The sequence below is a fragment of the Equus caballus genome, chromosome 23 (genome assembly GCF_041296265.1).
Source record: "Equus caballus isolate H_3958 breed thoroughbred chromosome 23, TB-T2T, whole genome shotgun sequence".
NCBI lineage: Eukaryota > Metazoa > Chordata > Mammalia > Perissodactyla > Equidae > Equus > Equus caballus.
Window position 1 is genome coordinate 51,124,887 of NC_091706.1, and position 25,212 is coordinate 51,150,098.

Below are 25,212 nucleotides of genomic sequence, written 5' to 3' on the forward strand. Positions count from 1 at the left end.
TTCTCTCAGGTGTTCTCAGAATTTGTTATTCCTCTTGCAGTCTTTGTAAAAAGCCCCAGAAATGTAGAAGTGTTTTCACCGGCTCCTTGGGGACGCCCTCTTGCTGTGAACCTCCATGAGTACTGAAACGCTCACTTGAAGTGAGGGAGGAAAACAGAGCTCCAATGCTACATGAAATGCTGGCTCTGGCTGTAAATCTGCTTGTCTTCTCTAATCCATGTCATTTTAGGACCCACAGTCTAAAGGACTAGGGTCCTTCTGGCTTGGATTGCTGGCATGGTTTTATGTCTGTTCTCTTGTAAAGAGCTTGTAGTTTCCTTTTGGATGATTAAGGAAGAGAGAGGCATAAGCAGATGGACTGTCCTATTTGAAAATTCTTTGCCCATGCGTCCATACTTGAAAGGCAGGAGATATTGAGAGAAATACGATAACCTATTCTTGCTAAGCAGCACTCTTGGCTTTTTGCAAAGCAAAGGCAAAACTTCGTGAGCCTAACAGAAGTACAGTTGTCCCTAAGAACTCTGGAGTTTTCAATACACAGTTAACAGATTTCTTGAAGCTGTTCACTGACACCAGTGATGAGTCTGGTTATGTCACCAGAAGCATCCGTTTGCTTAGAGATGAAATGATAAGAATTTTAAGGTAAAAATTGATGTATTTTACCAGATTTTTTTTTATTCCTAATAAGAGATAAATTGAATCTGCCTTCCTCTTTTAAAGACTTAACTTATATAAGCAGAGGGGGAAAAAAGCCAGGAAATTGCTAAAGTCTGGAAAAAGAGCTTTTAATTTTCCACAGCAATTCATCTTGTCTAAGGTTGCTAAATTATGATGATTGAAACAAAGATAATATCAGGATTTTAAGGATTGGAAGAGTTTGGATGGCTTGTTATGTGTTAATGAGAGACCAAAAGAGTAAGCCTCAAGCCTTTACTGATCTCATTATAAGTGAATTAAAGTCTGAATAATTCACCAATAATAGCTTTTGATTGAGCTGATTTCCATTTTTGAGAGAAGGGATTAAGTCAAAATTAATAAGTGACTGGCTAGGAGTAAAGTGCTAAGCAAAATAAATGAGAAACTTTTTGTACAAATTTGGTTTGGAGTATATTTTTATTTATATTTTGTTCTTTCATACTTGAACCAGTTTCTGAGTGCTTAATTGGCACAGTACTTAACTTAGTAAACACAGTCCTGTAACTGTTTGATAGTAGACATTGAGAGAGAGGATGCATTTAGTGTTATCAGTGGTCTATAACTCTCCTCGGAAACCATTTTGGACTGAAAGTTCTAATGTTTTTTTCACTCCTAGAGGTGAATTTTGTCTTGTTTAAATGTGAAGGATATCATTCAGCTGTTTTATATTAACACACTGTTTTTAAAAAGAAGAAGAAAATATTTTTTACTGCTTACTTCTCGAATGAGGCTTTTGTGCCCAGATGAATGCTTGGATGAAGAATTTCACACTTGGCCAGAAATAAAATCCGTGCAGTGGAATAGTCCCTTCGTTACTTAAATAAAATTTCTATTTAGGTTTAATACATTTGAACTTTTAAAAAATATAAGCTTCTCTGCACTGAAGTTGTTTCGCATCACATTTTACTGACAAGCATGGTTCTCTTGGAGATGTTGCAAATGCACGATGTGTGTCTGGCTGTCCTTTACTTACTGGAAGTGCATTTACCAGAATTGAGAAATGACTGATATATTGATGTAGTGATAATAAGGTGTAGTTAACCCTCAGGCCAACTACGTGCTCAGCTTCCCAGATTTAATCAAGTGTTAGTATTCTACACATCTTGTTCCTTCTTTTGTAATGTTGTTTTGTATGCTTTGGAGTTAGACAAACCCAGCTTTCAATCCCTGGTTCTCTTTTTTCTGTGTATATGGCTTTAAGCCTCCTAATCTTTCTCAGCCTCAGTTTTCTTATCTATGAAAAGGGAATAAATAAAGCCTTGCAGAGTTGTTGACAGATTAGCAATAGTGTACACAAAATGCCTAACACTGGGCCAGACCCAGTGGCCTAGTGGTTAAGTTCAGAGTGCTTCACTTCAGCGGCCTGGCTTAAGACCCAGGCCTGGACCTATACCTCTCTTCTGTTAGCAGCCATGCTGTGGTGGCAGCTCACATAAAAAAGAAAAAAGAGAAAGACTGACAACAGATGTTAGCACAGGGCCAATCTTCCTCAGCAAAAAAACAAAAACCTAACACTGAGCCAGATACCTATAGCAAACACTCAAATATATAGGAGAGGCTAGTAAGACTATTACTATCCATAATTTGATAACATCTTTCAATAATGAGGACCTTTCCAAACCCAAGCATTACACTTTAATATCATATTTCAGTCAATTAAGTAAGTCAAATAAATAAACTCTCACTGAATAAGTATTACAATATAGTAAAGGGAAAACTTAATTCAGGACAGAATTAAACTATTCGTAAATCACTATTAGGTGTTAGAAAACTACAGGATATTTTTTGGAAATTGCGGTAAGTGTTTCTCTTTCCTTGTTCTTTGTTTTTGCTAAATAAGAAGCATTTAAATCAGTCTTTTACATTTTATGCTTACATCTCCAATTACCCAAGGATGCTTTTAAAACACTTGTAGGTATTTATAGTTTAAAGTATCTGGGAAGAGGCTCATTTAAATTATCGAAGCAGGTATTTTTCTGCTTGTTTTGTCTTGTTTAGTAAACAATGTCTCTATGATAACCTCTTGACATTCGAACGGAGCTTTTGTAAGTTATCCCGGCTGATGATCTTTAAGCACTGCCATTCCAGTGTCGATTTGACAGACGAGGAAGCCAAGACCGTGAGAGGACAAGAGGTGTACGCAGGGAGGAGAGAAAGTCTATGACCCAGATCTTCAAACTCCTAATTTGGATTTGTTTCCATTATTCCTTTCTGGGAGTTAAGATTAGGAAAAGAAAATAAAGGGAAGTGAAAAACAAGAGTTTTCAGGTCTTAATGACTTACACCAGAGTTCACTTTTTCTTTTTAAGATTTTATTTTTTCCTTTTTCTCCCCAAAGCCCCCCGGTACATAGTTGTATATTCTTCGTTGTGGGTCCTTCTAGTTGTGGCATGTGGGACACTGCCTCAGTGTGGTTTTGATGAGCAGTGCCATGTCCACGCCCAGGATTTGAACCAACGAAACACTGGGCCACCTGCAGCGGAGCACGCGAACTTAGCTGCTCGGCCATGGGGCCAGCCCCAAGAGTTCACTTTTTTAAAGCAAGAAGTCATCTTTGGATCTCCTCTGTTTTATGACCTTCAGTAGTTCCCTTTTGCCTATTGCTAAGTTCAAAATTAGAAGGTTTTTATCTCATCTCCTGCAGTTCCCCACATAAACCCAAAACTCCAACAAAACAACACTGCTTGAAAATTTGCACACACATCATATCTTTTCATACATCTATGCCTTTGCCTATAGTTTCTCCACCTATCCTTAACTCTCTTTCAATATCTATTTTTACATCTATTATACATCTAACTAATTTTTCAAATGTCAACATAATGCTTAATATGTACTAGACACTGTTGGAAGTGCTTCACAAATATTAACTCAGTTAATCCTCATAATAACTTGAGGAGATAAATCATAGTATCCCATTTTACAGATGACAAAACTGAGGTATAAAAACTGAGGAATAGAGCCAGGATTCCAAAAGACGATTCTGGTTTCAAAGTGGATACTCTTAACTTCTACACTATGTTACATATGTGCTCGGAATTTCCCAATTGAAAAACACATCTTGTTCTGCCAACACTGATGTCTTAATGGCGTGCTACCAAAGGCCTTTGGGTTGTAGAATTCATTACCTTCTAAATTTACCACCAATGGCACCTAGCTCCCATTTTTAAGACTCAGAAACCTAATACTTTTTAGCAATCACACCAAGAACAGATCCTTCTCTTGGAGGTGGACTCACAATGACTTGGCCCATGTGATTAATGTTCCAAACTAGAATGCCAGTTTATTAACTTACAATGAAAAATAGAACTGTCTATCACAGACCGGAATACCGTGTCAGCATTACCAGCACACTCTGCCTCTCAGCAGTCATGAAAAAACAGGTCACTCTTGGCAAATTGATTGGTCAACATGGCATCATGATGAGGGAGATTCCTGAGAGGAGCAGAGAATTCATTGGCATCAGCTAGGTTAGTGTGAGGCATCCATATGGCAGTAACAACAGCGTTGCCAATGGGACCTGGAAAACTTGAAGGCTATTGGCCCTTTACCTGGGAGATTGCTGAGCTGGTCTCTGACAACCATGTGTCTCTGTCAAGCTCCTCTTTTCTGTGTTTCTAATGCCTTTGCCACATTCTATTGTTAACGGATATTAATATGTCAATCTGGTTACAGTCAAGTGTTTAAACCTGGGACCTTTTTATCTCTTTAAGATAGTCATTGTGTAATTGTTATTTTCAGATGACATTTTGTTTTTGATAACATTAAGACCTAATACAAACAGTATTTAGCATTTCTTACACTGAATTATATGAGTGATTTTCTTAACAGTGAAGAACAAGTCATATTCATTCTCTTTTCTATTCCCAGAAGTGCATTGCCCAGCAATAATAGGAGTCAATGGACATTTGTTGAACAAACAAATGAATTAGGAAGTAAAGCATCGTGGTTGGGAGTGTAGGCTCTGAAGCCTGGTAGCCTGGTTTCAAATCTCAGTTCTACTAAATAGCTGTGTGATTTGGGCAAGTTAATTAACCTCCCTAAGCTCCGGTTTTCTCATCTGTAAAGTAGGTATAATGATAGTACTCTGTCTCCCAGAATTCTTGAGAAGAGGATTAAATAAATTAACACATGTAACAAACTTAGAAATGTACCCAGAATTCCATAACTATCAGTTATTAGTATAATCACTTTCTCAGAATTTCATGTTGTATTTTTACTTGTTTTCAAAAAGTACAACTTATTTTGAAAAGAGCAGAGTACTGCTGTTCTTGCTTTAAGTGTCATTATTGAATGTTTAATCAAAAATTGATTGTTTTTGTTCATAAGAATTCAGTAAAGTGAAAACTCCCATGTATTGCTGGTGGGAGTATGTAATGGTACAACCTTTATGGAATGTAATTTGGCAAAATATTTATCAAGAGCCTTATAAAATTTCATTCCTTTTAGTCTCGTAATTCCCCTTCTAGAAATTTATCTCTGCTAAAAACATAGAAACTTGGATAAAACATATGCATGGATGTGGTTTAGCTCACCATCATTTATCAAACCCCAAATTGGAAATTACTTAAATGACAAGTAATGGAAGAATGATTATATAAATTGTGTCATTTGATGGAATATTATGTAGCTCTCAAAATAATGTCTTTAAAGTTATTTAATTGTGTGTGGAAATATCTCCAAAAAATTTTAAGTGGAAAAAAGAAGTTACAAAATTGTATAAGGGATGTGACTTCTTCCACACTGGAAAGACATCAATAAATCAAAATAATAGGGATTATCTTTAGTGAGGCAACGATGGGGTATTTTTTTCTTTTTGGTAATCTTTTCTAAAGCCTCTACGATGAGCATGCATTTTAGAAATAAAGAGAATTCTTTGAGATTATGACTTTTCATATCCTTAGATGTGTAATTTTAAAAGCATGTTGAATATTAAGTCCAATTTTTTATTATATTTAAGATCTAAGTTTTTTCAGTTTAATATCTTTTATACCAGAAGTAATTAAGAAGACAGGATTCATTTAATATTTTTCAGAAAACTTTACATTAATATTTATTTGCTTAAATAAAAACTAACTATAAGTACTTATTTTGATGACTCGAAGCAAAATGCTTAGTTACAACTCTCATGGAGAAATCAATCTACACGTACAACTTCTTTAGATATGCTCAAGTTAGCATTAGATAGTAAGTCCTCTAAGAATGTACTTAGAAGAAAAGAGGCTCTTATATTAGTATTCAGAGGAAATCAATATTTTTATAAGAAAATGGTTGAAATTTTGAAATTTTCACAGGTAGTAATGAGTTTCTTTTTTCTTTTTGTGACCTAGGAGCTGTGAGGGAAGAAATATCCGATATAGAACATGCAGTAATGTGGTAAGTTCTGAAGTTCTATGACTGTGATAGTGATTGTTTTAAGCACTGAATAATGCTAAGCGGTTTTATGTATCCTGAGAAGAAATCAATCAATCAGTAGTTAACTAAGAGTTATTTATCTCACACTATCTGGATTATGCAGCATCAAAAACTAGATATTTTAATGTTCCTCAGTATAAACTTTTAATCATTTGAACAAATTGAAACTAGCTAGACTATTTCAAAACAAAGACTCTTTGTATTTCCTCTCTGCTTTCTGACTTTTCACATCTAGATCTCTTGAGAATGAGTAAGAGGAATGATAAAAGGGAAACCACTTGGGGTATCATGAAATAAATACTAGGTAATCAAACTCAGATTTGACAAATCATTCATTCGTTTAGCAAATACTGTTCAATGCCAACTATATGTAGGCACTATACTATACAAGGATAAATAGCATATGGTCACTGTCTTAAAACATCGTGATATAGAAAAGATGTAGAGAGAGAAGACAAATGTGCACATAACACATTCTAGGACAAAAATGACAAATGCAGTAAGAACAGATGAAATTCTTTGTGGGTTAAAAACAGAGAGAAATGTGAAGGGTCTTTAAAGCAAAGGTGATTTGAGGTATGGCCAGGAGGGGTAGGAGGCTGTGTCTGGCCCAGATTGGGTGGGAGGAGGTGAAAACCAATCCAAATGGAGAAGATATGATGGACAACTTTGGAGGCAGGAGTGTTTAAGGTGTGCTATGAACACTAATTTGGGTAGGGTTGTGCATAACAGTATAGAGGAGAAGAATTGAAAGATCTTTTGAGGTTAGACAATGAATAGGTTTTAACGTTAGGCTTCCAAGTTTATATTAATTCAGTGACTAATGGGGAGGTCACTAGAGGTTTTGCAGTAAGAGTATAATATTTTAGAATTTCACTTTAGGAAGATTAATTCTGTAGTGATAGGAGGGATGCACTGGAACAGGAAGTAGATGGGGAGCGAGAAGTAGTGAAACCTTAAATCTAAGGAAATTGATACGAGAGATCAAAATTAAGGTTACTTTGCAAGACTTAATCAATTTCAATTAGAGTGATGGGTTGAAGTGGGAATAAAGGAAGCAGAGGTGTATGCATATTTAGAGCTCTCACTCTTGCTGATCCCTCTGTCAGAGAAGCTCTTTCTCTAATATTTGCATATGGGCGTTTTCCTTATTTCAGTCTCAGCTCAAAGGCCACCTCTTCAAGGAGGTTTCCTTGACCGCCTTATCTAATGTGGTTATCCCACTGCCCAATCTCATCTCTCACAATGTCAATCACATTTTACTTTCTTTACAGCACTTATCTCTACCAAAATTTATCTTATATAAATACTTGTTTGTTTTCCGTTTCCCCACTCTAGAATATAAACTCCACGAGGATAGGAGCCTCATTTGTCTTGTCCACTCCCCTTTATTCCCAATGCCTAGAACTGTTGACTTATACATATTAAGCACACAATAGATGTTTACCGAAAGCAAAATGAGTACTCAGTCTTCTGAAAGAATTGTAAATGTCATTATTAGAAGCAAGAAGGTTGGGAGGAGGCTTGGGAGAGGAAAGTAATAAATTTGATTTAAGGACATTGTTGCAGGTGGATATTCAACTAGACAATGGGAGGTTGATCTTGGGAAAGAGGTCAGCGCTGAAGCCATAGAAACACAAAGTAAGAAATACAAAATGTGAAGATTTGGGAGCAGTTTTTTAGGTCGAGCTCTATAGAATCATGAGAGAAGAGAACCTGAGAACTTTAGTGAATGTCTGGATTCAGATAGAAAGAACAGAGCCAGATAAGCCACAAAAGGTACCACAAGAGAGGTAGCAAAAGAAATAAGAGAGAATCCCTAAAGATACTCAGTAGGATAAATGTTGCCAAGTGGTTGAAGGCTGAAAAAAGGCCAATGGCAGAGCAGTTTCTGTAGCGAATTAGGAATGAAGCCAAGACCACAGGAGTTATTAATGGGGAAATGGAGTCAATGGGTGTAAGCTGCTCTTATTACGTGTTAACAGAGATAACGCATAATTTGTGGAGTCAGAGAAGGGCAGGTGGGTTGTTTGTTTGTTTACAATGAGAGACCCTTGAGAAATGAGTGACTCTAAAGGGAAAGATTGATGATATGAGGAGGTGAGGGTATATTTGATGCCACAGGTCCCAAAGGAGACAGTGAGTGACAAGAAGAAGAGGAATCTTGATAAAGGAGAAGACCATATACTTAATTCTTAGAAAACAGACGCAAATTGAGAAAGGAAAAATGAGGATATAGAAAGACTTATAAAGAAGAGAAAAATTGAAGCTCCTCATGATGAGCAGGTTCAAGCTTCTCTGTAGAGAAGTTTTCTAAGTCATCCACTGACAGGGAAGGAGGGGAATTGAGCTTGGGAAAATGAGCATGAAGGCCTAGACTAGCCACTGGGGAAATTGAGTGGAAGCCAGCAAAGCAAAACAAAAGCACTGCTGAACAGCAAAGAAGGCTCAGCTGAAGTTCGAGGGCTTGATCTTAAGGAGAACATGGTCAGCAGGGTTTCAGGACTTAGTCTGGCAATTCCTGCACTGAAGCAGTATTAGAGAAAACGGACATTGGATGTGACCCACGGTCAGAATACAGATGTGATGAGAGAGACTAAAATGAATGAAAGCATATATTTTTAAATGCCTGACCAAGGAGACTGTAAGAAACTAGAAGGCATGATCATTGGGAAAAGAGTAATCGTTCAATGGAAAATTTTGCCTGCTTCATTTCTCTATTGCCATTTGGGATACTAGGTGCCAGATAACATGACTTGTAGCTCATATCATTGCCTGCTCCACCACACACGCACACTCCCCTCGCTCAACTATGGATTGATTAAAAGGATCAAATAGCTGTAGTTTTTATAATTTTTAAAAATGGTATTGACCTGTTTTAGAAATGGTATGAAAAATTTTTTTGATGAAAGTTTACTCGGTTCATCGGTTTTCTTTACTATCCCTTTTATTATAGTGACATTTGATATATCAGTTTAAAAACACACACGCACACACACCATGGTGTTATTAAAGAATCTCCTTAACTTCTGTTCATTTTCTTTGTAGCTTTTAGAATAGTGGAAAGGATCCAAATTATTCTAAGTAGATGAATGCCTAAGGCATCATGAGCAGATGTCTGCCTATTCTTCCCTTCAAGCTCCTCAGAAACAGCCAGTCTCCTTGCTGTCATTAGGAGCATTTTCACAGACAGATGCAGGCTAAGACTCTGACCTAATATTACTTAAAACTCATAGCATTACACAAGCCAACTCTTTACAGCTTGTACAATCAAACTGACACTGAAGTTTTTATAGGAACCTAGAGTCTTCAAGTAATTTGAAGCCTTTTTTTCTGGCTTTTGGCCATGACAGAAGCAACATTGCCAAAAAAACAAATAAAAAATCTTATTAGAAAGGATCTTTTCATAATCACATTCCAATTTTTCAGGCTAAGGAGTTCAGAACAATTCGGTTAAATGTTTCCCTTTTAGATACTTGTTTTGGAAAAACTTGAGGGTATCTTTTAGCTAAGCCTCCAGGGTCACTCCATAATCCCTGGACAGCTTCCTGGGCTCTTCTGAACCACTTTGCCTCCAAAGATTTACTCTTTTGTTCTATTCTTGGTGGCTGCTGCATACGGCATTTCTTTGGGTTCTTGATCCCCAAGGCTGAGGAGGAGAAAACCTCTCCTCAGTTTCCCAGTTTTGCTGGCTTGCCTGAAAAATCAGCTGACATACTTTTAAGGTTTCATTGTTAATCACTCTCCAATCAGAGTGTATCAACATAAGAAAGTTAAAGTTCCCAAAATGTTTGCATAGTTCTCGTAGCCATGATACCTTTTTCTATTGTCTCTAGCTGGTAGAAATAGTCTATGTTCGTCCCTAAGGATATAGTTCATCCAACTTTCCCATTTTATAATCCCTGCTCTTTTCTAGAAAGAGGCAAGGGCCTCTCCCTCTGGAAGGAAAGACTAAGGATACTGTTGGGAGAAACAGTAGGTGTGAACTAGCAAACCACTCAAGTGGGTCATTTAGGTCTCAAATCTTCCCTGAGCCCCTCAGAAAGGTCTCCTTAGGTCACGTCTTCATATTTATTCAAATTAAACCCCAAATCTGAACCCCTTGATCTTAATTAGGTGTTTTAAATGGACTTCCAAAGTGTCTAGACCAACGCTGTGTTACTTATAAACAGTTAATTCATCATTACCCTTCAGCTTCACAAGAGTTGAGATTTAGGAAATAGTAACCACAATTAGTAACCTAACAGACCAAGGTTCCTGTGGTAGGTGGTGGTATTCTTAAGTTCTTTATTAAGACTTTATTGCTCCACTGCAATATTTTACTGTTCTTAAAAAACAAACAAAAAACACCTGTAAGGTTAAAGTTGGGAAACCATATTTACATATCTCTTCTAGAACTCTTAAGGAGCAATCAGGAAACGGGAGTGAGTTGTGTGGGCAGGGATTTCTGTCTTCTGGGGAATGGTTGCAACAGCTAAAAAATGTTTTTAGCATGTGAAGACAAAACATCATTCGTTCATTTCAAAATAATTGAGCACAAGAATTGTTCTCAGTTCGGGGATACATTGGTGAATAAGACCAAGACCTAGTTCTGAAGCTTTCATTCTGATGCATGAAACCAAATTATAAACAAACATACAAACAAATCATTTCAAAGAAAAACTATGAGGCAGTGATCAGTGCACTGCAGAGAATTAAGTGATTGGTGGCTCCCTCAGGTTGGATGGTCAGGGAAGGCGGCTTGAGGAGCGACATTTGAATAACAGGAAGGAACCAGCTCTGTGAATATCAGAGGAAAAACAATCCAGATAGAAGGAACAAGTCGTGCAGAGGTTCTGGGCTGTGAAGGAGTTTGGTGTGCTCAAAGAAAGACTAAAGCGCAACATATCTAGGGTATAGTGTGCAAAGGAAGAGTATTGGAGGATAAGAAAAAATAAAGCCAAAGATAGATAGGAGCTAGATCATGCCAGATGTCATAAGTGTTTAGGTTATATATATATATTTCTTTTTTTTTTAATATTTTATTTTTTTTCCTTTTTCTCCCAAAAGCCCCCCGGTACGTAGTTGTATATTCTTAGTAGTGGGTCCTTCTAGTTGTGGCGTGTGGGATGCCACCTCAGCGTGGCTCGATGAGCGGTGCCATGTCTGCACCCAGGATTCGAACCGATGAAACACTGGGCCGCCTGCAGCAGAGCATGCAAACCCAACCACTCAGCCACAGGTCCGGCCCCCCATTTAGGTTATATTTTAAGTGCAGAGGGAAACGACTGGAGACTTTTAAGGAGGAGAGAATCAAGTAGGACTTTGAAGATAGGTTTGGCTGCAGGATCACTCTGGAGATAGATGGCAAAGAAGGGAGTGAAAGCAGAATGCCGGGTAAGAGGCAGTTGCAGTAGTTCAGGTGAGTGGAAATGGTTACTTGACTAGAGTGACACTGGTGGGAAGATCGGAGAGTTTTCAAGGTAGAATGTGTTTTCCTAAGCCACTTCGCTTCATCCTCAATCTGATACAATTCACCTTTACCATCTCCGGCTTTGTTGCTCTAGAATATTTTATGTGCACATTCTAACAAGAATCAAAGGCAGCAGTATTATGGCCAGGGAGAACAGAATAATCCCAGGCAAGTCTAACTTTTTGGGGCCTCGGTTTCTGCAGCTAAGCAATGAGAGAGTTGAACTGAAAGATCTCAAAGTTCCTTTCGAGCTCTAAAATTCTGTCATTCTTCAAAAATATTATGTCTGAGCTATACCAGATTTGGATTTGAATGCAGACCAATGTTGGTTTAGTGACCAGCAGTACTATAGTGAGAAGATTTATATCCAGCAATAGAGTCAGAGTGAAGAGAGCCAATGTGGACAGTAGACACAAAGTTTTCTTCCATGCTACAGACCTTGACCATCCATCTTAACCAGGAATTCACATCATTGAGGTTGTAAAGATTCATGGCTTTCAAGAGTCCTCACATGGTTATTAATGGTCAGTATAAGGTAAATTCCCATTTGACCCCTATGTCCATTTTTTCATAGGGACTTTGTACAGCATAAAGTCAGGGCACTTTTGATGCTGTATGTCAAGAGTCAAATAGCGATACATGGAAGGAATGAACACTCTGCTGCAGGCCTTCCTTGGTTAGAATTTGAAAAAACTGCTGGAACAGCATTCATACCAATGAAATACCTCTGGAGTCTAGGCAGATGCTGTAGTAAATAATGACAACTGCAGGAGTTGGTCAATGAGCCTGCATGCTGGGCCATTTTCCAGCTAAGAGGCACATCTAAGATAGGGAGGAAGTTAAATTTCTCATAATCAAGTCCTTATTCTAGTAGCTAAAAATAAGACCTTGTGCTACTTGTCAGGACCACTCACTTGTCCACTTGTTCACTTATTCATTCTCTTATTGAATTGTTCATTTATTTAACCAACATTTATTGAGCACCCAACTCTTTTTTTTTATTGAGGTCACATGGGTTTATAACGTTCTATAAATTTCAGATGTACATCATTATATTTTTACTTCTGTATAGACTGCATCGTTTTCATCACCAAAAGTCTAGTTGCCATTTGTCACTGTACACATGTGTGCCTTTACCCTTTTCAGCCTCCCCCCACCCCCTTCCTCTCTGGTAACTGCCAATCTGTCCTCCATATCTACATCTGTTTGTTTATCTTCCACATATGAGTGAAGTCATGCGGTATTTGTGTTTCTCTGTCTGACTTATTTCACTTTGCATAATACCCTGATGTTTCATCCATGTTGTTGCAAATGGCAAGACTTTGTCTCATTCTATGGCTGAGTAGTATTCCATTGTATATATATACCACATCTTCTTTATCCATTCGTTCATTGATGGGCACTTGGATTGCTTCCAAGTCTTGGCTATTGTGAATAATGCTGCAATGAACATAGGGGTGCGTATATCTTTTTGAATTAGTGTTTTCATATTTTTGGGGTAAATACCCAGAAGTGGAGTAGCTGGATCATATGGTATTTCTATTCTTAATTTTTTAAGGAATCTCCATACTGTTTTCCATAGTGGCTGCACCAATTTACATTCCCACCAGCAGTGTACGAGGGTTCCTTTTTCTTGACATCCTCTCCGACACTTGTTATTTCTTATCTTCTTAATAATAGCCATTCTGATGGGTGTTAGGTGGTATCTCGTTGTAGTTTTTATTTGCATTTCCCTAATAATTAGTGGTGTTGAACATCTTTCCATGTGCCTGTTGGCCATCTGTATATCTTCTTTGGAAAAATGTCTGTTCATATCCTCTGGCCATTTTTTGATTAGGTTGTTTGGGTTTTGTTGTTGAGTTGCATAAGTTCTTTATATATTTTGGATATTAACCCCTTATGAGAAATGTGATTTGCAAATATCTTGTCTCACTTGGTAGGTTGTCTTCTTGTTTTGTTGATGGTTTCTTTTGCTGTGCAGAATCTTTGTACTTTGATGTAGTCCTATTTGTTTATTTTTTTCTTTTGTTTCCCTTGTCTGAGGAGATATGATACTCAAAAAGATACTGCTAAGACTGATGTCAAAGAGCATACTGCCTATGTTTTCTACTAGGAGTTTTATGGTTTCAGTTCTTACATGCAAGTCTTTAATCAATTTTGAGTTAATTTTTGTGCATGGTGTAAGATAATGATCTACCTTTCTTCCTTTGCATGGGGCTGTCCAGTTTTCCCAATATCACTTATTTAAAAGACCTTTCTTTCTACATTGTATGTTCGTGGCTCCTTTGTCAAAGATTAGCTGTCCATAGATGTGTGCGTTTATCTCTGGGTTCTCAATTCCATTCCATTGATCTGTGTGTCTATCTTTCTGCCAGTGCCATGCTGTTTTGATTATTATAGCTTTGTAGTATATTTTGAAACCAGGAAGTGTGATACCTCAGCTTTGTTCTTTTTTCTCAGTATTGCTTTGGTTGTTCGGCATCTTTTGTTACTCCAAATGAATTTTAAGACTCTTTGTTCTATTTCTGAAATAGAAATGAAAAATATAATTGAGATTCTGATTGGGCTTGCATTGAATCTGTAGATTGCTTTAGGTAACATGGACATTGTAACTATGTTAATTCTTCCAATCCATGAGCACAGAATATCTTTCCATTTCTTTGTGTCTTTGATTTCTTTCAAATGTTTTATAGCTTTCAGTGTACAGGCTTTTCACCTCTCTCGTTAAATTTATTCCTAGGTATTTTATTCTTTTTGTTGCAATTGTAAATGAGATTATAGTCTTAATTTCTCTTTCTGCTATTTTGTTGTTAGTGTATAGAAATGCAACTGGTTTTTTGTATGTTGATTTTGTACTCTGCAACTTTACTGTATTCGTTATTTATTTCTAATAGTTTTAGTGGATTTTTAGGATTTTCTATGTATAGAATCATGTCATCCACAAATAGTGACAGTTTTACTTCTTCTTTTCCAATCTGGATACCTTTTCTTTCTTTTTCTTGCCTAATTGCTCTGGCTAGGATTTCCAATATTATGTTGAATAAGAGTGGCGAGAGGGGCATCATTGTCTTGTTCCTGCTCTTAGAAGAATAGCTTTAAGTTTTTTGCCATTGGGTATGACATTGGCTGTCAGTTTGCTGTATATGGCCATTATTATGTTGAGGCACTTTCCTTCTATACTCATGTTATTGATACTTTTTATCATAAATGGATGTTGAATCTTGTCAAATGCTTTCTCTGCATCTATTGAGATGACCATATGATTTTTATTCTTTGTTTTGTTAATGTGGTGTATCACATTGATTGATTTGTGGGTGTTAAACCACTTACATTGCTGGAATAAATCCCACTTGATCATGATGAGCACCCATCCCTTATTCTGCATTAGGGATGTTAGGAGTTGCTGCTGTAAATAAAAAGACAAGATATCTGTCGTCAGGGAAATCAGAGTCTAGTAGAAAAGCCAAATATGCAAACACATAATTAATTAAAATGTGATAAGCACTATCAGTGTAAAGGTAAGGACAAAGTTCTAAGAGGTCATGGAAGGACCATGTCTGATTCTCTCACCGCTGTACACTCAGTGCCTAGCGTGAAGTGTCTAACACATGCTTCGAAACTTTGTGCTGGGGAACACCAAGCCCACAGGGCTGCAGGGATATGTTTTAAATATTCAAGGGAAACACAGCAATACTTGACATCTGTTGGACACTGTGCAAACTACTAGATCATGCTGTATTCCTTTCTATGACAACTTGCCTGCAAAGTTGGGTTTGCTTTGATAGAAAGCAAGTATTTTAAGAAAATCGATAACAGATAGGAAATGAGGGTGGCATTTTCCAATTTGATTTTAGACTTTGAGAAGTTGGGCAGTGCTCAACAGGGGCACATATACCATTAGTAATAAACCTGGTTATTTATGAATGAAATCAAATATTTTCTTTCAAGTTACTTGTATTGTTTTTTCAAATGGCTATTATTAGGACACAAATACCTATTAAGTTCTTTGGACCAAACTACTTAATAAATGGAACTGTTAGGTATTCCTTTCGGCCTAGAGATGCCATAAAAAAAAATTACTGAGATATTAAAGGGGCCCTGAACGGATGAAGTTTGACAACTTCTATCACATGGTAGGCATTGAATACAAATGATGAACGATTGAATGACATCCCCTATAAGGTGACATTTGAGCTGAGCCTTTCAAGATGATAGGAATTTTTCCAGGCTACAATGTGAGAGAGTATTATGAAAAGTGGAAATAGAATTCATTTAACAGTTTCTACTGTGACCTACTATGTACCAGGCACTTTTTCTAGGCACTGGGGTATAATTGTGACAGAGAAAGATAAGGCCCCTCATCCCATGAAGCTTATACCATAGTGGGAGAAGGCAGATGATAAGCAAGTAAATAAAGAAAAGTATGACAATGTCATATAGGGAAAGATTATGGAAGACATAGAGCAGGGTAATGGGATAGAGAGGGGCAGGCTGCTCTGTAGGGACTTGTCAGGAAATTCCCTCCAAGGTGACATTAGGGCCCAGTTAGTATGTGTAAAGGGTGAAGAAGGAAGTAGCCCAGCTTATCTGAGGCCCTGGCAGGTCATTTTATGAGGTGTGGTGCAAGGGACGTTGTGGAGAAAGAGGTACTTATCTTTGCCGAAGAGTCTGAACTCACCCTCAAATGTTATTTTGTAAAGGACATCCTTAGCCTCTCACTAAGAGTGATGGACATTGTTTGGAAGAGGACCAGAGGCTGACAGAAAGCTGGGCTGCTCTGCCACCCCCTTCTGTGCATTTCTCTTCTCCCAGGCCCAGAGCCAGTCAATTCAGACTGAAATATATGAAGGGCAGTAGAGGGATTTCTTAACCTCAAGTAGGCAGTCTCTTAAGTGGGAAAGAAATTCTGAGGGAAAGATGTTGGTTTCTTTTTAAAAAATGTTCAAAACCCACGACTTGCTAGAGGGGGCTGCCTGAGGGCTCCCTGGGCCTCCTGGGCGGCTCTCCCCAAGGCTGACTCAGCTCTCTCCAGCAGTGGACCAACGTAATGGGCTGCTCGACAGATCCCTCCATGCTGCCCTTGTTATTGACCCGTCCAGCTGAAAAGCAGAAATTTTCCTCATACCGTAATCTTCGCTCAGAAGGAGCATGCTCTCATTTTAAAGTCTGGTAGGACATGGATTTTCCAAGTAGCTTTGTTAGGACCTCATTTATCAGTTCATATACCTTCTTTCATGTAACGAAATGGAGGCCAGGCTCTCCTATCCTTTAGATAACGTGTGCACTTTGCACTTGGGCAATCTCTGAGGGGCCAGCAGGATGTATGGGTGGGAGGAGGGGAGAATGATTTAAAGGACACACTCTGCATTTTTCAATCCCATGGACACTGAGGACTGAAAGCAGCGTTGTATAGCACAAAGAACACAGGCTTCTCGGAGCCCTGCGGCTGCCACTTAGTAATTATGGACCTTCCAACAAAATTCATTAACCTCCCTCAATCTCAGCTTGCTTACCTGTAAAATATCCTTCTTATGTGTATGCAAAGAACGTATGTTAATTCAGCATTTATGGTAGTGTAAAAATTAGAAACAAGTGGAGGGGGGCCATGCCCATATCATGGAACACTATGCAATCATTAAAAAGAATAAGGTAGATCTATAGGTATAACCGGAAGTGTGTCGGGGTGTGTAGCACGTCATAGTCTTGAAGGACACACATCAACCTGATCACAGTGATTATGAGCTTAATGCAGAAAGAGAGAGATTTTGAGTGATTTAAGAGGGATTTTCCAGGGGGCTGGCCTGGTGGCACAGCGGTTAAAGTGCACACGCTCTGCTTCTCGGCAGCCCAGGGTTCACTGGTTCGGATCCCGGATGCGGACATGACACCACTTGGTACGCCATGCTGTGGTAGGCTTCCCACTTATAAAGTAGAGGAAGATGGCCATGGATGTCAGCTCAGGGACAGGCTTCCTCAGCAAAAAAAGAGGAGGACTGGCAGTAGTTAGCTCAGGGCTAATCTTCCTCAAAAATAAATAAATATATAAATAAATAAATAAAAATTTAAAAAGATTTTTAAAAAGGAGGGATTTTCCTTTTTTATTCTATATTCTTTTGCAGTGTTTCAATGTTTTACAGTGAACATGTATTCTATAACTTGTATAAATTAAAAAATACCAAAAAAATAAAGCTGAGATGCAATATTTTAAATGTCATTGAGTATATATACATTTTTTGAAATGTTGAAAAAAATACCGCTTCACAGGGTTCTTCTGAGTATTACATGACAAAATATCTAAAAAGCACTCAACCTAGTGCCTGACTCAGTCATGTTGGCTCTGCCCTCCCTCAGTCCCTTTCTTCAACTTCCTCCTTTCCATGACAAAGTAATCTTACCAGAATTCACTGGAGAAAGAGTGAAAATTCCATCACTTTAAATTTCTGAAGGTCAGCCATACTGTGTGGCATCATGGGGGACTGTTCCTGATTATTTTCCCAAGTGACAGGTTCAGCTCTGGAACGGGAAAATTAGACCTCATCTCTGGCAGAACTGCAGGCTTACAATGCCCCTTCCTTTGGATGAATGTAGAAAAACAATGCCGAGTCCTTAGGCTGGACAGTCAGGTCTCTGGCAGCTATAAAGCTTGGATATATTTTGGCCAGACAAATACTTGGTTAGAATTACTGTATATTCTCAGAAACATATCCCAGGGGACCAATGAATATCCCCCATAACGAGTCAAACTTACCACAAAGCCAGAATGCCTGTAGAATGGCGGCTTAACCACTTGTAGGGCTTTGTGGTTTGTGTGTGTTTTCCCCTTTCAGCGCTGAGAAGAATTGCTGTGGCTGAAACAAAAGGATGTTCTTTAGGGAACACATTTTCCAAAAGATCCTAATTTCCCTGACTTGGGCACAGTTCTATTTACGCTGAAATTAGATAACAAAGCAAAATAATTTTTAGGAACTAAGAAATGATAGATAACTTTTGTTTCTCTGAGGACGGAGCTCCTGTCCAGCTTAGGATAGCACTGATGCTAACTAAGCTTTGACCATTTGCAAATGAATTAAGTATTTGCAAGTATACAGCATGCCGTATGGATAACCGGAGGTTGATTTTTGTTCAAAACACATCACTTCTTTTTCAATAGTTAAACACTGTGCATTTAGAATAACAGCTGAAAATATTTGCAACAATTACTCTGAGGGAAAAAACTCTCATATTTTATGACTAACTGTTTTATCATTCGTGGCATAAAGAAATAAACATTTTTTTTAATGATTCACAGATTCCTTCATTTGGTGGATCTGGTGGATATGGATCTCTCTGCAGTGCGTGCTGCCAGGCAGCCGGCCAATTTTGGGGGGGGGGGGTTTCCTCCCCAGTGGGTTGGGCCCTTCTGCTTTTCTTCTCCCCTAGGCCTTCTCCTGACTGCTGTACACGTTTCTTTTCTTTTTTAATGCTTTTTCTGACATGTCTTTATTGGACCCCTCCTAGGTCTCTCTACTTTTCCTTTCCCCTTAATGTGTTCTCAATTTCTTATCCTCCGCCTCAACTTTTCACTCTCTGGGAGTGGTGTGCTCTCAACACAACTCGGTGGAGAGAACACACGTCTGGGAGCTACTGACTCACTTTGTGGTTGGGCAAGCTCTCCAACTCCCATAGCCTCAGTTTCCTCAATCACAAAGTGGAAATAGGAGTGATACTCATTTTACAGCGTTCCTTTACAGGAATCAGTGCGATAATGTAAATACATGGGAGACAGTCAATAAATTTTACTTCTTTCTTCCACTTTACTTTGGCAAAGGCAGTATGTGATGGTCTTACAGAAGGCAGGGCCTAGTGAAACAGCTGTTTAGAGTATCCTAACAGCATTAAACATTTTCTTCCAGAACAGCTGAATTCCCCAGCTAAGGACGCTTCTACTCTTACCCATAATTCCAAGTGACATGAACAGTTCCAAATTGCCTGGGAAGATATAAAAGGAAATATATTGATATGATTGGCTTCTGGTCATTGGCACCGTTCTGGTGTACTTAAGAGGCCATAGGGGATTTTTTCCCATAAGTTGATCATAGTTTTTGGTGTGTGTGTGTGAGGGAGATTGGCCCTCAGCTAACATCTGTTGCCAATCTTCCTCTTCTTGCTTGAGGAAGATTGTCCCTGAGCTAACATCTGTGCCAATCTTCCTCTATTTGATATGGGATATTGCCACAGCATGGCTTGACGTGTGGTGCTAGGTCTGCACCCAGAATCCAAACCTGCAAACCCCGGGCTGCCAAAGCAGAGGACACAAACTTAACCACTATGCCACTGAGCTGGCCCTGATCATAGTTTTTTCTATGCCAGCATCATCCCCTGGAGACTCTCTGAGGACGTGTTGGCAATACTTGTAAATGACCTTTGAGTGATAATGAACTGGCTTTCCTGAACTGCAGAGTCACATGTTCCAGTCGGTACATGTGATGCTGACTGACTTGAAATCCAAGTGCCTCATAGAACAGCTATGTTCTTTCCACGTAGATTGATAGCTCCTGTGAAGCAACTGCTTTCCTAAGGCTGTTAGTAGGAAGAGAATGTCTACTTGGTCAACCCAGAATTTGTTTCCTTCAATATTGTCATGATCAGTTTCATATTGAAACTCTCTGAGGAAAAGTTCAGCTGGACCTTTAGCAGGTATGCGTCTTGTTATTAATAGTGTAGTACTGGCTTGATGGATTTTTGAAGGAAAGAAAAATTCTTCATCGAGTCAGCTGATAAAGAAGATTAAAGGATGAATCCATCATTTTCTGTACTGTTGGGACTTATTAGATTGAGAAAAGCTGCTATGAGCCCCATCTCCCAGCTAGTTCCATGACCTTGGCCAAACAGCTTTAACCTCTATGTGCCACAATCTTCCTTATTAAAAATCATGGGAACACTGATCATACACCTCAAAGGGATCTTGGCAAATTCATAGACTTATAGAATATTAGAATTAGAGAGGAAGTAGCATATTTTGGGTATCTGCTATGTGCCAGTCATGGTGCTAGTGACTTTTCAATCCCTAATTCATTTAATTCTCACAACCACCTTGAAGAGTGAGTATTACTCTGATCTTATAGACAAAGAAATTTGAACATTTAAAGAGATGAAATGCTTTATCTAGGTCACACAGCTATGGACTGGTGCTGCTAGTTGGTAGAATACCAAAGCCCGTGCTCATTTCTCATAACACAAGAGGATCTATGGATGATCTAGACTAACTCTCATTTAGCGATTAACACAACTGCCATAGGAGAGCTTAAAGCAAAACTTTTCTTTTTCTTCAACATATGCCTTTTTCTAAGAAAAGAGATAGTCAAATAAGTTTACTGTATCAATTATCATTCTTCAAGACTAGAATTATTATGAAATGCTGAAAATTTTGTGTGGAAATTAAATACAGAAGAAAAGGCAAATCCACGAATCCTTGCTGAAAACATCCCAGATTCCCTCTCCTTTGAGCTTCTCTGCCTGTCAAGAGGATAGAAATTTACTGAGTCAATACTCCTCCAAATCTGCTTTCCCAAGGCCTAGTTTCTGAATTGCATAAGGTGTATGCTGGCCTCCGGTGACCCAGGTAGAAGCTTCAAGTGGAGATTTGACAGTGACTTAGCAAGAAATTACTACCTCAGTTCTCCTCTTGGCAGAGTGCCCTGTGGAATGAAACCAAACAAGCTGCCATGCACAGGTTGCTAACGTGCAAATACTTGTCTCTGCTCAGCTTGGTTTCCACGAGACTAGAAATGATAAGCAGCGACACATCTTCTGATCAACACCGAGATGCGTTGAAACTCAAGCGACGTAAGCTCTCTTGTTTTTTCCTCTGAGCGATCCCTCACAGACCTTTGTGCTGAGTCCTGTGAACTAGGGTCATTATTTAATTAGCTATCTCGCTTTTGGACTGTATTGCACTTCTAGCAATCTTATTTTTCATGTGTTTTTCTTTGCACTTTAAACATTCCCTTCCTTTTCAGAGGAAATTGTGAAAGTTAAAGAGGTTATTTTTGAGGTTTGGCTGTATTTTTCGTTGCAATCTTTCTATGAGCCGAAGCGACACGTGGCTCTTAGAGTCTATTTAATTTGGGTTCCAAATTCAGTTTAGAGTTTTGAACGAAATATGGTCATCAAAGAAGGAAGGGTAAAGAGGCATTATTTAGATTTCTTTTCTTTTGAATCTTCACTGAGCAAATATGCTTCAGAATTCATTCAATACCAATATCCTATGATGCACCAGCCTCCTTTTCCCAAGCAATACGTTCATTACAAAAACTCGTTCCCTCCCCTGTATCACTACATTTCACAAAGTGTAATTTACAACTTTGTAATTTTTCTTTTTCTTCCTTTAAAATGTGGCTGGGAATTATTTACTCTGAATTGTTATAGATATTGGAAGTAATTTAGACTTCTCAATCCTTATAAGACTATAGTTTGAAAAATAATTTTCAGACGACTTTCTGTGGAGCCACCTTGATGTCATTGCTGCTGAGGAAGGCTAAGCAGCAAGGTTTCTAGGAAAACCACCCCTCTTTCATCCGGAACAGCTCTGCTTTTATCTAATTTATTGATTAGCATCCCACGTAAGATGTTTTTGGGGAAAAATAGTTCTGCGACAAAAAAAGAGTTTGACATTATGACAGCCCTCCTAAAAGGTCTTCTAGTTTCTGCCAGATAATTTCTAGGGAAGAAAATGCTCCATCTTCTGTATTTTTTGCATAATGCTAATTGCCAGCAGGGTGTTTCTTATAATAAGCTGTGGCATACTTTCCTAATGTTATTTAATTTAGTTCAATAGATAGTTATTGACTATATGCAAGACATTGTGCTAGGAGCAAATGAAAATGAAAAGATTTGTATAATACAGTTTCTACTCTTAAACTTTTTGAAACCAGAGGCAGGAAGATAAAAACAGATATTTATAATCCCATGGAGAATAAGATAAATTGTGAAAGAGAAGTATAAAGAAAGAGCTAAGAGGACTCCTAATCAATCTGTTATTCCTTCTATTTCCAACCCAGCAGCAATGTCAGATAAAATATGAAATGATAAAACCAATGATGTAGCCAAGTTCAAAAGTAAGATTAAAATGTCCAGCGGCCAAAAATGAAGCATAAATGCAAGATGGTGAGCAGAGCTGATATCACAGGATTTTGGCTCCGTGGCTGGAAGTGAGCAAAGATTAGCAGCTGCTCAAGTCCTGCGGAATAACAGGAGCTAAACTTATACACAGGAGAAGAGGCACCTAAGCCAGGTGGAGATCTCCATGGCAGGAGCTTGGACAGGCTCTCTGTGTGGAAAGAAACTGCAGAATTTTAAAAGATATAAAGATCTATTGCCTGGATGAGAGCTTTATCTGAAACTGGGGTCTAGAGAGAATCATGGGCACAGATCGAGGCTGTTGGACATCGTGAACTGAAGCTACCAAACTACGCTTTAGCTCTGTGACTGGACTTACAATTTCCTCATTATGGATTAAAACCCAAAATTCCAGGATAGTAATCTAATTCTGAAATGGGGGCTGTGTGAAACACATGGAAAGAATCACAAAATATTAGAAGAGACGAGGACAGGGGAGAAAAAGAAAAGCAAAATCTTTCCATTAAAAATAAGCCTACAAATAAAAATTCCAAAACACGTTAAGGAAATATAATACCAAGAAAGCCAACAAAATTAACATTCACTCCAGATAAAACTGTATGAAACAGTTTGACAAAGATTTAAAAATTGATACAGTCGTTTTCATTATTTGTAGGTTCCAGTATTGGTGAATTGGCTAGTTTTCTAAAATTTATCCCCAGGCGTTCACAGACATCTGCAAAGTGGTGAAAAATTTGAGTTGCCCAAGGAGTACGTTCCCAGCTGAGGAGGAACAAGGCAACATTCTGCCATCTTGTTTCAGCTCTCACACTGGAAACAGGTGTCCTTTTCACAGTCTATTTAGTGCCAACTTTTTCACATCTTTTGTGCTTTTTCTTGGTGATTTCATTGTTTAAAATGACCCTGAGCATAGTGCTGAAGTGCTGTCTACTGTTTCTAAGCAAAAGAAGGCCGTCATGTGCCTTACAGAGAAGAAATACGTGTATTAGATAAGCTTTGTTCAGGTATGAGTTATAGTGCTCTTGGCTGTGAGTTCAATGTTAGTGAATCAACAGTATATATTAAATAGGTGTTTTTCAATAGAAATACACATAAAACAAGGTTACATATTGGTCAGTTGACTAAATGTCGTGACCAGAAACTCACAGAAACTATATTTTGCCTTGGAGCAGTGGTTCAGAGTTTGCTAATTCAGTGTTTGTGTCAACTTTGTAGAACATAAATACCACGAATAATGAGAATTGACTGTGTGTTTAAAGGAAACACAGTGAGAAATAACAACTAAAAATAAACTATAAATGAGAGAGGAAACCCAGGTAGAAATGAGGCAATATATAGATGTATAAAGAAAAGAAACTATTAGAAATTTTTCAGTAAAAAAATATGATAATTGAAATAAAAAATCAATAGATAAGATCAATTCCAGATTGGACACAAAGATAAAATTAGTGAATTTTAAGATAGCAGTTAGAAATTTACTCAAAATTCCAGAGGTACCTGTTAGGAAAGAGCCCTTAAGAAGTATAGACAGTGAATAAAAGGTTTCAACATACATATAATAGCAGTTTCCAAGGAAGAGAATGGGGGAAATAACATTTAGAATATTCCAGAAAGGAAAAAAGACAAGAGTCCTCAGCCTAGAATTGCAACGAAAGTGCTGAACAGGAAAAATAAAAATACACACTCAGACATATCATAGTTCAACATCAGAAGAACCGTCCAACACTAAAGGAGAAAAGATTAAAAGTTATCAGAGAAATGGTAGATTACCCACAAAGAAAGGAAAATTAGATGAATGGCAGAAACTTCTCAGTCACAAGAGTCCAGAAGATAATGAGTTAATAATATCTTCAAAGTGCTAATGGAAAATAACCATCAGTGTAGAATCTGGTACCCTCAGCTATTAATCAAGAGTATAGGCAAAAATAAAAATGTTTTTTGGAGAGTTTACTATCTACAGATTTTCACTAAAATAATTAATACAGAAGGTATTTCAGAAGGAAAAAAGTGGACCCTAGGAAAGATGGAGATATAAGAAAACAATGATGAGCCCACAGGGGTATGAGAGTGAGTGCATGTATGTTACATCGCTGCTCTTCACTAATATTCCTGGTTCCCTTTTCTTAAAGATCGTATGGGAGTATTCAACTTCTCTAACCCCTTGAAGTTAGGCATGACCGTATGAGTAGCTTTGGCCCCTGCAATGTGACTTGAAGTGATGTATATTACTTTCAAGGGAAAGCAATTAAGGGTCAGTTTGATGGTCTCCATGCTTTCTCTTCCTTTGTAGGAGTGACCAAGGAGACTGTGTTCTAAGACCATGCTTTTCAAAGGGTAGTTTGGGGACCAGCAGCATCAGCATTAGTGGAGCTCATGTGAGAACTGGAGAATCAGGTTCCATCTCAGGCCTGCAGAATCAGAATCTTCATTTTAACAAGATCCCCAGATGACTCATCTGTACGTTAACATTTGAGAAGTGCTGTTCTATCAGATAGTAAATCCTTTCTCAGCTTGGGTCACTCAGTTACCCC

General features: G+C 38.2%; 1 protein-coding gene across 7 annotated transcripts in view; it reads left to right on the forward strand.

Moving 5' to 3' along the window:
- Nucleotides 1–25,212, forward strand: part of ADAMTSL1 (ADAMTS like 1) — an 859,827-nt gene that overhangs the window by 531,033 nt on the left and 303,582 nt on the right. For all 7 annotated transcript variants that reach the window (XM_070248240.1, XM_070248241.1, XM_070248242.1 and 4 more), the window contains one exon: nt 6,027–6,072. In XM_070248240.1, coding sequence (XP_070104341.1) covers nt 6,027–6,072 — 46 coding nt within the window. The remainder of the gene's footprint in view (nt 1–6,026; nt 6,073–25,212) is intronic.